Source organism: Mastomys coucha, unplaced genomic scaffold (assembly GCF_008632895.1).
Source record: "Mastomys coucha isolate ucsf_1 unplaced genomic scaffold, UCSF_Mcou_1 pScaffold15, whole genome shotgun sequence".
In the NCBI taxonomy this organism is placed as follows: domain Eukaryota; kingdom Metazoa; phylum Chordata; class Mammalia; order Rodentia; family Muridae; genus Mastomys; species Mastomys coucha.
In genome coordinates, this window is record NW_022196897.1 from 55,310,929 (window position 1) to 55,324,274 (window position 13,346).

Consider the following 13,346-nt stretch of genomic DNA (forward strand, 5'->3'; position numbering starts at 1 on the left):
TTGGTCTGGCTTCCCAAAGGTCTACGGATGTTTTCTCCTTCCCCAGTGCTAGAATACACTGCAACATGGTGCCTACATTTTTATGTTGGCCCATGTGACTTCAACTCAAGTTCTGATTATTGCAAAACCAATCTACTGAGCCATCTCCCCACCTAAGTAATGTCTTTTTTAAAATCAATAATAAGGTGAGGGCATATGAAATTGTATTTCAGGTTATCTTATAGAATAATTTATTATAATTAAGTATTTAATTATAAATCATTTTTACCTTCTTTAGTTCCCATAGGATTCTTCAAATATTTTTGGTTTCATAGTAAAATTTCACCCTCCATTTAAAAAAATTTACAGCCTTACTTTATGTGTAGCAATATAATTTCCATATTAAATAATAGAATGATTTGATATGGTTATAAAAAGAAGGAAAAATTCAGGTTATAAAACCCTTCTCCATAAGAAACACATTTTTAAAAATCACTTTTTCTATGTTAGTTACTATGTCAAATGTACTCATACTAGTCATTTCTGATTCCTAGTGTGCTAATAGTCAATGGAATGAGAAAGAGTAAGCAATTTTCGCAATCATGTGGCAAGGAATAACATATATTAGATTCTTCTGCAATGCCAAAAATGGCACTTTCTACTTGAGTATACTATGAGTTGAATTCATATATCTCCTACTGGGAAAACAAAACCAAACAAAATTAACCCAAAACCATAGAGGAATTTTAATCCAGCAAGATAGCTCTTCTGAGAAGGGATCACATACAAACATATGGTCCAGCCAGAATGCAGACATTCCCTGGACTACAGTATGATCTGGCTGGAATACAAATACATCTTTAGTACACACTTTCAATACCTAACAATGTAGGCAAGTTTAGTTTGTAAAAGGAAGCAGCCACATTTGAAAGTGACATCTAATTGAGGAACATACAAAATGATGAACCAGAGAAAGATTTGACAGAGTGAGTCAGAGACCGGATACTCCCAATTTACTTGAACAGCAGAGGAAGACAGAGACTACTTGAGAGCAGTATGAGAGGAAAAGGGGGTAGTGCATGTGTATGGGAGTTTTACTGGGACAGTTTTTCAGAGACAGGTTACAGAGAGAACAAGTTAGACACAGGTGGAAGACAGAAGAAGTCAGAGAATGAGAAGGAGCTAGAAAATTAGAACAGATTGCCAAAATTAGTGTGAAGCCAGGCAGAGCAATTCAGTCAGAAGCAAGGAGAAGCTAGATGGAGTCAGTCAGCCTGGAAGATAAGATTGTATGGGTGATCAGAAGCTTTAAAGCCTAGGCCTAGGGTTAGTTAAAACAGGGAAAGAAATGTTCTGGGCTCAGCCCAAGCTGTGTGAATCCACATAGATTTGTTATGACTCTCATTTCATCATTTCATCTAAGAAAATAAAGATGACATTTAGACAAAACAAACACCCACTATGATAGAGTTAAACAACAACATAGAACTCTCTATGTGCATTTAGGCATCTTGTGTGCTTTTGCTTATGACTGTATTCTTTTTTTGGTCACTTACAGTTATCCTTTCTATGTCTATTTTCAAATTGTTTAGACATTCTCCACATGTACAGATTTTTACATATCTGCAGGTATATATTATAGGCCAGAATCTGCTTGTGAGGGAGCACATGTAGTGCTTATTTTTTTTCTCCTGTGGGTCACCACACTTACTATTATAGTTCCCAGAGGCATCCATTATCCTGCACATCTCCTAATTTCACTCTTCTCCAAGTGGGTGACTATTCAGGGCTGATCATCATCAGAGGCTCAAATTTTTAATTTGCAGATTTAAAGGTTGAAATCTTCCATGTGATTTGTAGTGCCCTTCATTCCCTCCATCGAGGGCAAACAAAACAAAACAAAACAAAACAAAACAAAACAAAAAAACCCGGAGGTCATAAAATCATTATCAGTTAGAAAAATCAATAGCCTATCAGAGAATGCTGGCTTTCAGAGAGGGGCATTTTTGTGTTAGTATATAAAAAAACCAGATTTCAAACTTACTTTATTTCAACAGAATAAGTCAGAAAATGTTGCCAAGGCTGTCATGTACTGTCTTTATTGACTACTATAGTAGTTTGTGTTAAAACTATGTTCACTATGAAAGTTTCTCACTTGTAGACAATTTTATGCAACATATGCTTGTAGATGCATTCTCACTGGCCTCCAAGTATTCTTGCTGGTGCTTTAAATGTCTGGGATTTAAATGTTTGTGGTGTTTGAGTATGGACTGTATGGTAGTCAGCTAAACATCGAATGTACCAGCTAAGGTCATGTGGCACACTGACAGGAAAGAAAATCAGGTAAACTAGACTTGGAGTCATGGTAATCATTCACATGAAGGAAGCGGTTTGTATAAAGACTATTGATAACAGCTGCAATAAATTAGAGGTGTGGGAGTCCTGTAGTCAGAGTAAATTGCTGTCTGAGAGATTGAAGCTGCATCAGTTTTCAAAAAAATCCATTTATGTTTTTCTTTTAAAATAAGCTCACACCTCTTATGCATATCATTTTTATATTAATTTAATCAGACTATATTTGAATATCTTCCACGGAAAGAGGAGAATGGTTATTTAACTGGAAGTACATATCTACAAGGACAAAATACAGCAACAAGACAAATGAAAGGTAGAACTGTATTTTCTTAAAAGCCATTTGAAGCCGGGCAGTGGTGGCGCATGCCTTTAGTCCCATCACTTGGGAGGCAGAGGCAGGCAGATTTCTGAGTTCGAGGCCAGCCTGGTTTACAAAGTGAGTACCAGGACAGCCAGGGCTATACAGAGAAACCCTATCTTGAAAAAAAAAGTTTAAAAAATCCATTTGTAAAGATACTTTAATCATGCAGATAAACATATACTACTCTCCAAAGAAATGTGACTATTAAATATAGAATAATGAAAAAGAAGTGACAGTGAATCGTATCTCCATATTATACAATGGTTGCAAGTGAGAATGTCACTCACCCAGCTGGGTTATTAATAAAGATTTAGTTGTTTCAGGATTGAAGGATATTAAACCATAGTGAAGAGGAGAGAAAAAGGACAAAAAAAAAAAAAGGCAGTGATCAATGTATATGAGAGGAAATGAATACTGGAGAATATGCTGGAACATGCTTGAGGGAACCAATGCTGGAGAATATACTTGAACATGCAAAATAATAGTTTTGTTTTTGAAGAAGGAAAGATTGCATAGTGTTGAAAGAAGACTATAAAGAATTGTTGCAATGCCTAAACCTGGCTAGAAATTCCATGTGATCTGTAGTGCCTTCATTCCCTCCATTGAGGGAGAAAAACCTGAGGTCATAAAATCACACAAGGGTGAGCTTGAAGTGGCATTGGGCTACAAAGTCGCAAGGCCTGTCCTGCATGCCAGGGATCTACTTCATCCATCAAGGCTCCACCCCTTACAGCATTCATCACCTCCCCAACCAATGCCAGAAGCACTGTACAAACCATTCAAACACCTGAAGACATTTTACATTACAGTCACAGCACATTCATTTTCCCTAGAAAACAGAGTCATGAATGAAGATTTGCCTTAATAACCTGGTCTCAAAAGTAAAAACATTCCAGAAAATTCCAAACATTTTTCCACGTATAAGAAAAATAAAATAGCAATTTTTATGAAGGTAACTCAGGACATTTTAATGTTTTCTCTTTAAAGATGTTTTAAATTGAAATAGAATGACATGACATTGTCCCTCCATCCCTCCCGTTGATAGGTATTTTCCTTTCATTGTTATTGTTGCATGCATATGTGCGTATGCTGCATATGTAAATGCAAATGGTAATCACTTTTTACTGTTCCTGTGTGTATGGCTCCAGGGCTGTTTCTGTTAGTAGTTACTCATAGAGTGCACTAAGAAGCAGAATGTTCCTAGGACATTTAAAATTTTTATAGCAGAGGATTTGTTCATATATGTTTAGTTCACGACTTTGTAAGTGAATTTTAGGAATTACATTCCTTGAAGCTATTAGCATCAAATGTCTTTGATGTATTGAGATTGTGTATTATTACATAACTAATTATACACTGAGTCAATATTCAAATATTAATGGTAGTTTAGAATGTTTAATTAAGACAATAAAATCCAAGTTTTATTATTAGCACTTTGAAGGTTTGGTATTTATTATGACCACAGTTTTAGCCAATGTTTCATTACAGTATAGTTAACATATGCCATCATCAACAGAGCCAGCGGCTGACGTGACATCAAGAGAAGAGGAAGAAAGTGACAACGGCAGTGAATGTACCCAGGCTTTTGTATGTGGATCTGTATATTTATGCTATAATTTGATATGTTTCAACAATGTAGAATAGGTGAATTGAAATGTAATTTCAGATTACAGTATAGAATGTATTTCAGATAATGTACAGACTGATTGATCACAACTTACTATTTAGATTTAAAATATTTACATTGTGATGATTTTTAGGATATTTTCAGAGTCTAAATTAGCTTACAGATAAACATGATTTTTGAATGTGTTACCACATACCCAATGCTCACCTGTGCTCCCACTTGTACAACTGACTCACAATGATAAAATATGAAGATAAAATCATATCTGATGAGAAAACATTTAATGTTACAGTCAAGACAATATGGTGACTTGCAAGTTGGATTCCTATAGAATGTCATCACTTCAGTGACTAAAGATGTGACTCTTCATGTCTTCATCAGCCTGTATGATTCAGAAATTAAATAACAATACCCAGTAAGAGAATGTCCACTTGCAGAATGTGACATTTTGTTATTAGTATATAAAATATCTATGAATTATCTATATTTCAATGAATCAAAATAGGAAAAGTCAAAATAGTATGTTCGTTCTTAGTGAAAATTATAATGAACTTAATATAACTCATATTGGTATCCAAAACTACAAATAATTCACATTTCTAAAAATTTTTAATAAACATTATGAGAATATTCTCATTGATACTTGAGGCAGTCAGATGACTGCTTTAGATTTTGAAATTGCATACATTTTTCCTTTTTTATATGATACATAGGCAACCATATGAGATTGCACATAAGGTTCTATAACATTGTCACAGGAGAATAAAACAAGAGAACAGAATACACTTGTAAGTCAGAATATGTGCTTCAGTAGAAAACAGAATAACATTGACAGTATAGCCATTATCTAGCCAGAGTAGATCTCTCTGAGTATGAAATTAAAGATCAGCTTTATAATCAGAATATCAGTCAATTTAATCACTTGGAGCATGCGATGTAGGACATAAATAGATCACATCCATTCATCATTAGATTTAGGAATTAGTGAGATGTAAAGAAAGACACACATAGTTTAGTCACCTTTGTCCTTGTAATGTATAGATTTAGAAAATAGGTAAATGAGTAGCTGTTATATTTCACAATACTCTTATGTTCCTCTTCTTACTAAAGCTTGCTTTACACTTTTGAAATTCTCCCTCAACTGGAATACAGTATTATTCACACTGATATTTGCCTATTATACAACAGAGTCTAACACTAATTCTCTTTATTACATTCTAATTTTCATTCTGATATTTTCTTATTATTTAAATATTTACAATTAATATTTAAGTTTTCTAGACCCTGTTTGTCTAGAAGAAACTGGGAGTAAAATTTTCTCGACATATGCAACTTAGAATACAACCAAAGCTCTTACTATTTCCATACCCTCCTCTTCCTTCAACATGATATTTATCATTGAAATTATTCCTATTTATTAATATTCTATTATGGCAAATATCCTTAGATCAATGTTTTTCAGTATATTGTAAAAAAATATGCCATTCTTCCTTCTGGACACTTAGTTCCCATCAATAATGACTCTGAGACTAATTATTTATTATCAAATGCCTAAGCCATAAGCTGTGGCTCACTCTCGACTAGCTCATAACTTATTTAACCTGTCCAAACTATTCTACCTCCTGCATGGTTAGGTACCTCTCCTTCAGTTCCAGTCTACCTCTTCCTTCATGTCTCTTCAGCATCTCTTCCAGCATCTCACTCAGCATATCCCCTTGCATGTCTCTTCTTATTCTCTCACTGTTTCCAAGAATCCCCTCTTTTCCTGCTGGTGTCCCTCCTGCTATTTCCTGCATCAGCTCATTGGCCATCATCTCTTTCTTTGACAGGTGATGTTTTGTAAGATATTCCCTTTATAATATATGTTTAAAATCATCCTCTTATTTATCCAGGAAATGCATGTAGAGTTTCGTGATCACACTTTTTCACTGTTGACATATTTCTGATAGCTACTATTATGTATGTGATGGCTCTCCATTGTTTAGTTTATGTAGTCAGTAGCCATAAGATTACAAGAAAAAAACTTGATATAGGTTACCTGTATGAGGTTCTCTACTGAAATGATGAAGTTACAAATACATTACTCTCTCAATTTTCAGTAAGAAATTCACTTGTGCTCTATAAGTGACTGAGATTTAGTAGAAACCAGTTTTGATATCCCCCCCTAACAGAGTACCTCTGGGACATATGGATTAAAGAAGATTTTGGGTTATTTACGGAAGATATCAGACCAACGAACACAAAATATGGTCACCGGAGGAATGACTGGTAAGGACTATCTTAATTTAAAGCCGATTATTGAGACACAAAACCAGCCAGTACAGGAGATCTCAGCGGTAGATAATTGAATCCAATTCCAAGTCCTGTCAAAAGAAATTTGTCAATGGGAATATTCCTTCTAAACTGAGGCACCTGATACATTCTGGTAACCAAAGAAATTCACCGTTTTATGTATTTTAAATTAGAAGAGAAGTCAAGTTATGGTAAGAACAATATGAATGGAACAAAAATATCAACTTGCCAAGGCTCAAGGAACATTATTGAAGAGGAGACAGAAAATCCGTGAAAGCCAGAGGTTAGGGAGGACTGCTCTGAGGCTGTGTTTTCTGGCCATGAAAGAGCCATTGCACATGAATCACAGTAGCTGTGGTTGTTTGTAGGAGTTCTACATGACATCAAGCCAGTTAGCATCCTGCATGGATTAGGGATGGTTATATGAGGCCTCATCTCTAGCAGAGGAGTTAAATGTCAGTTGGGCTACTGTGAGAGGGAGATGTTGTTCAGGTGTGTAATGCTTGGCAGGTTGCGCATGCTATGGTGTATGGATCACTACTCATGTGCATATGGGCTGCAATAACTTGACTCTGTGGGCTATAAAAAGAAAGGAAAGGATGTAAACTTGGGAAAGGGTGTATCTGTAGGAGTTGGAGAGGGAGTCAGTGGCAGATATATCAAAATACATTGTATGACATTCTTAAAAACAACTTCAAATAAAAGTAATCATAAGGAAAATATATCATTTGCTTCTGCAAAATTGGAAATTGATTATTCGTAAGCAGGTATTGAATACATTTTAATAATTTCCCAGGTATCCTAGTATCAGAGGAGTAGCAAAACAAAATGAAATACAGAGCAGACAGGTCATGAGCAGTAACTTTTGAGCAAAAAAAATAAATAAATAATAACCAAGACCAGACTATAGAGGGAAGCATATGAAAATTAAAAAAAATTAGAAAATGAAAGAGAAGGTATTTTACTAGTCAGTCTATAATAATTGGATCTGGTACTCAACTCTGTCAGAAAAAAAGCAATATTTTCCATTGCTTTTCCTTCTTCATTGTTGGAAAGACATTAAGAAATATTTACATCATTCTGTAAACCTGTGCTTTACTTTCCTTGGTTAAATGTAGAGACATAGACTATTAGTCATACTGAAGAGATCCTGTAGCATCCTGTCTTCCCTTCTATAACCACTTTAGATAATAGGGCAAATCTTCATAGAGGGAAGGCAGTTTTTAAGGAATTAGATTAAAATCTTCTAAACTATTTCTATCTTCACATATAGTGACAAAAGCAATTATTTTGATTTGGACCTAAGGTTTGGGAATCACTGTAGAAGAGTGGTTAGAAAGATTGTAAGAGCCCAAGGATCATGGCATTTGATGCAATGCTGTGTCTTCTGGGAAGGTCAGAAACTACACCCAGGAAGTCTTCCAAACAAGGCTGCCTAAACGGGAGCTGACCAAGGTCCACACCAATAGACATGCTGATGTGGACTGTGGAAAGCTCATGAGGCCTCATCACAACACAAAGGCCTATGGGCTATGGGGGTAATAAGGAAGGTTCCAAATGGGAGCAGCAGCCTTCTCCAGGGAAGAGCATATGTCATTATTCAATACCAAATGACCAGCCTTAGAAGCATACATAAAAATAATATATAGAGACTAAGCTGGTTGCATTTATGTGTACGAAACTACAATACAAACATGCACCCATACATATGCATGTACACACACTCACATATATGTATGTAATAGTAATTAAAGAAAAATGCCATTGTATTTGAAAGAAAGCAAGGTGGGTACATGGGAGGGTTTAGAGGAAACCAAGGAAAGGGTAGAACAATGTAATTATAATAATATTTGCTTAAAATTCACTTAAAGTAGTTTTGCTGATTGAAATGAATGTTGTTCAGTTATTGAAATATTCAGATACTGTGGTATTGAAAGCAATAAGCATTATAACTGTGAATACGTTGATGGATTTGTAGATGAATCTTTTAGATTCATATTTTTAACATTGTGATCATTTTATTCTTTCAGCTTGAACAAACTTGGGTTTGTCTGAGTGATCCATCTCTCTGTCTATATTTATCAAGTTTTACAAAATTACAACTATTTAAAACATATTACTTCTTCAAACAAAGATTAAGGGTAATTAACCCATTGACAGAGAAGATAAAAGTTTAACTTTTAATTTTAATTGTGTAAACTTGTCTCTTTTATTTTTATGAAGACTTCGTTTTTCCTACCATCTCACTGTAGCTCATTTTAATTAAATATCTTCCTTTACCAGCAGAAGTCAAAGACACGACGTCAAGAGAAGAGCACAGTCAAAGTGAAAGCAGCGTGAGCGACTCATGGGTATGCAGTTATTTATGTTTCCTCTTATACAGATTTTTTCTTTTGGTCACATAATATACCCCAGTTTTCCTTCTCTCTGTTCCTCTCAGTTCCTCCCCACTTCTCCTCACATCTGGATCCACCGCCTTTCTCTCTCTCACATTTCCATCTGGACCTAAGGTTCAGGGATCATTGTAGAATAGTGGTTAGAAAAATTCTTAAGAGCCAAAGGATCATGGCATTTGCTGTGGCACTGTGTCTTCTGGAATGTCAGAAGCTACATCCTTCTGACATCTGTTAGAATCAAACAGGCTTCTAAGGAGGAGAGGCTCACATAGTCATTAAACATTAACCTGAAAGCCATAATGTATGTGCAAACGACTTGAGCAGATCTATGCAGGCCCTGTGCATGTTGCCTCAGTCTCTGTGAGTTCAGACATATGTTGATCATGTTTACTTAGAGGGCTATGCTTTCTTACTATCCTCCATCCCATCTGGCTCTTACACTGTTTCTGCCTTCTCTTCTGCCCAATTCCCTGAGCCCCGAGAGGATTTGATGGAGACATCCCATTTAGGGCTGAGTGTTCCAGGGTCTTTCAATCTCTACATTTTGTCTGGCAATGGGTCTCTGTATTTGTTCCCATCTGCTGCAGGAGGAAGTTTTTCTGATGATGGCTGGGCCAAGCACTGATCTATGAGTAATAGCAGAATGTCACAAGGAATCAGTTTATTGCTACTTTAAAAAAAAATCAGCACCTTAGTGTTTGGTTTTACTCTAGGTTCCTGGGCTATTCTAGTTCTAGGTTCTTGGACATTCAAGCAGTGTTGGGTTTGTGTTCTATCTCCTGGAGTAAGCTTTAAGTCAAATCAGATATTGGGTGTTTATTCCCATGAGATTCGTGCCACCATTATACTGGTGTATCTTTTAAGCAGGATACTATTGTTGATCAAATGGTTTGTGCCTAGGTTGTTGTTTGCATCTCTCCTTTGGAAGCTTGCAGAATACCTCCTGGACCAAGTGTGCTAGAATTTATGAGTGAAGATTTTTGTGTAGGCACCAGCCAGACACCTTCATGTTAAATAGCTTAAAGCCTTGGGCATACAAATATGTAAAGTGCAGATTCTTATTTAACAGTTTGGCCTATTGAAATGGCATTGGAAAATAAAATAACATGTTAGATTATTCTATATAACACTTGATCACAATTTGATTTAGTACTTATACAAATATTTTAGTTCATTATAATTATAATATTCTGAGAATTTTCTTGTATTTAAAAGTAAACATTACCTTTGCTTTGTTGCAAATCTATTTCTTAAAATTGCATAAGTCTCTTTCTCTTTAAACTTCATAACATACTAAAGAATTAAGATCTAAACATAATCTTATGAACAAGCAGATAATCAAATCACTTCTCAGCCTATATCCTCTTTTCTTTTCAAAGTACCATCTCATTGAAAGTATTAACTGGTTAATTCTGTCTTGTATCCATCCATCCATCCATCCATTGTACTAATGAGACTGGATTTCAGTTTGCTGTGCTTACAAATACCCACTGGGAGGTGATTGTTGAATTTGGTATTCCGAAGTATCTTCCCGCCCACAGCTTCCTTTCTTCACTGTTGGCATTTCCAAGTGACATTCATTGATGAGATACAAGAAAGCACAACCTCTAAATACTAAGCATAGGAAGCCCATAAAAATAACGGGTGTCGGGCATTTTACACAATATATCATAAATATTTGTTCAATTCATTAGACAGGTGTTGAAATTTGATTTTAAAAAGGAGATGCCGTGAATCAGGGCCATGCCAGAGTGTCCATTTTACATGACCAGGTTAGCATCAATTCCTCCATCAATGAAAAGGGAATATGACTTAATTTAGAGGTTTGTCATGGGATTTAATATGATAGAACACATTTTAATTTCTGTTACCATTTTTATTGTATTGCTAAGATGACCATGCTATGTTAGCACCGGGGTATCAAAGAAGACACATTTTCATTTTGCTATTTTTTTATGATGATGGTAGTAGATTTTTCTGAGTATTTTTGGTTGTATAATGCTCTTAACTGTATTCATGCATGTGTTTCATTGTAAATGGGAGTTTAACACATTTGTGGTGGTGACTTCAATTTGAAAATAATGTAAACTGATTTTGGCATTTATTTTCATAATAAATAAGGAATAGTTTCTTATGTGGACATAGGCAATACAATAGTCATTCATTTCCACAATTACTAACAAATAATAAAATCATTCCTTATTGACATATATTTAAAACCACTCTTGTTTTTACCACAGTGTTTTTGCTGAGCTTCCATGTTGGTTTTCATTGTTAGTGACCATGAGAATATGAAAGTTACTTGGTTTACATATGCACCCTGCTCAAATGACAGGATTCTACCACCAATTTCCTCATTTGTCATACTCAGAGCTTTAGAAGGGAGATTTATGCTTTGTCAATTTATGCTTTGACACTCATTTTTAATATTATTTTTTAAACAGACTTTCTCAGATCCTCTGCCACAGAGGGTAAATGTGAGTCCTTTGACTAGAAGCAGAGATCAGACTGGAGAAAATATGGCAAGAGAAGAATTGAAAGGTAAATTCCATATTTTTATGAGTAACCTTTAAAGAAATATTCATATAAATCTGGAAGGCTAATGCATGCTGATACACAAATATATTTACCTATGTCTCACACACTAAGAAAATTATAATAATGTGTATAATGCACTCTCTTGAGTGTAACACAATGCAGCTGAATTGCTAAATAGATGACAAGACTTCACAGTATCTTAGGAGTAGGACACAAGGAAATAGAAAGGATACACGCTGATGAATTTCAGGAAATGTATTTAGTATAGGAAGTCACATAACCTGACGAGGGTATGTAGAGGTGCTTGCAAAACACTGAGAGTCTTTGAGAAATAAATGTAAGGATACAAAATTATTAAAAAAATATAAAAGAAACTTGTCTCTTAGCTCACTATGTAGTGGCAACAGAAACATACATTCCCATTCCTCCTCTCTTCCTTTGTGGAACAGGATTATGCATTGTAGTTCCCCATCACACAGACTGGTGTTTGGTACTCCTAAGATAAGAAAAACATAGGCAGTCATTTCTGCAGGATTAGAAATTAATGCCTTCCACTGAGCTTCAACTCAACATAGTGTCATATGCAATACCATATGAGAACAAGAGAGAAAAAAACACAGGGTGAGTTGTGAGAGTGTCAGATCCACTAAGGCCAGATCAAATGTTTATTTGGAAATATATGATATCTTCTTCAGTTTTAATGTTGTAGACATTACATTACATAAGGGACAGTAAAAAAAGATTTTTAAAAGCTAAATTGAGATTAATCAAATTATGAAGGTGATTGCGTATTGACCATGGATTCTCAAATTTGTTGAATCACCATGACAAAATTGTCATTGGAAATCAGCAGCTCTGAAATTCTGTATTTGTCACTGCTTAATCAAGAGACCTGTCACCAAATAAATAGTCACTGAGGCAGTCACTTGTGATCTCTGTAAAGGATCATTGGGTGGCAGGCGGTGTGACACATCACAATGAAAGGAAGGACAAAAGCTCCAAAGTGAGAAAGAACAGAATATTTTAATTTCCTATTGGGATCAGCCTATTAATTCTCCATGATATAATGTATTCTGTTGTTCTGATTGTATCACCACAAGTATAAAGAGTGGGACATGGTGTTAGCTCCTTGTAATCCCAGTGCCTGGGAGGTACAGACAAGAAGTTACAAAAAGTCACTGCCCAGCCAGTCTTGCTGAATCAGCCAGATGCAGACCAATAAGAATCCTTATCTCAACAAACAAGAAGTATATTTCCTGAAGAGCACCATGGGACATTGACTCTGAACACACACACAGAGACAAAGCAAAAACTCTTAAGCCTCACTCATAGCTGCTGTATAGGTTTTGGGAAGCAGAGAGGAAGTGCTAGAATTGTGAATTCATTACCAGATTTTTTGTCTCCAAACTCGTTAGTCATAAAAACCTAATTATTCAAGTGTTAATACAAAAGCACTAGGCATTTTAAAAATGAGTACCATTTGACTATGCCGTTGTTTCATTTAAAATAAAAAAACTCCTGACAGCCTGTTCCACAACACCCAGAGGAAGCTCCACTCCCAGGTGCTCTGACACATGCAGGATCAGAGGTGAGCAGGAACCAACATCTGTCCCAACAATGGGAGTAACTGGGACCAGCAGGACCAGGCACACAGGAACTCCACCAGCCCAGTGACTCCAGTTCCTTCCAGTCTGTCTGGGTTAGTGTTCTGAGCAGACCTTGAGTGCAACCTCTGCAGCCAGTCCCACAACTCACAGAGAAAGCCCCACTCCCAGGTGATCTAACAAGCCCAGGATCC

General features: G+C 35.8%; 1 protein-coding gene across 11 annotated transcripts in view; it reads left to right on the forward strand.

Annotated features, from left to right (window-relative positions):
* Window positions 1-13,346, forward strand: part of LOC116090262 (ankyrin repeat domain-containing protein 36C-like) — a 145,980-nt gene that overhangs the window by 49,262 nt on the left and 83,372 nt on the right. For 10 of the 11 annotated variants that reach the window (XM_031370501.1, XM_031370505.1, XM_031370504.1 and 7 more), the window contains 5 exons: window positions 2,551-2,647; window positions 4,212-4,282; window positions 6,494-6,590; window positions 8,898-8,965; window positions 11,455-11,551. In XM_031370501.1, the coding sequence (XP_031226361.1) occupies window positions 2,551-2,647; window positions 4,212-4,282; window positions 6,494-6,590; window positions 8,898-8,965; window positions 11,455-11,551 (430 nt within the window). The remainder of the gene's footprint in view (window positions 1-2,550; window positions 2,648-4,211; window positions 4,283-6,493; window positions 6,591-8,897; window positions 8,966-11,454; window positions 11,552-13,346) is intronic. The other variant, XM_031370502.1, reaches the window with a different exon arrangement.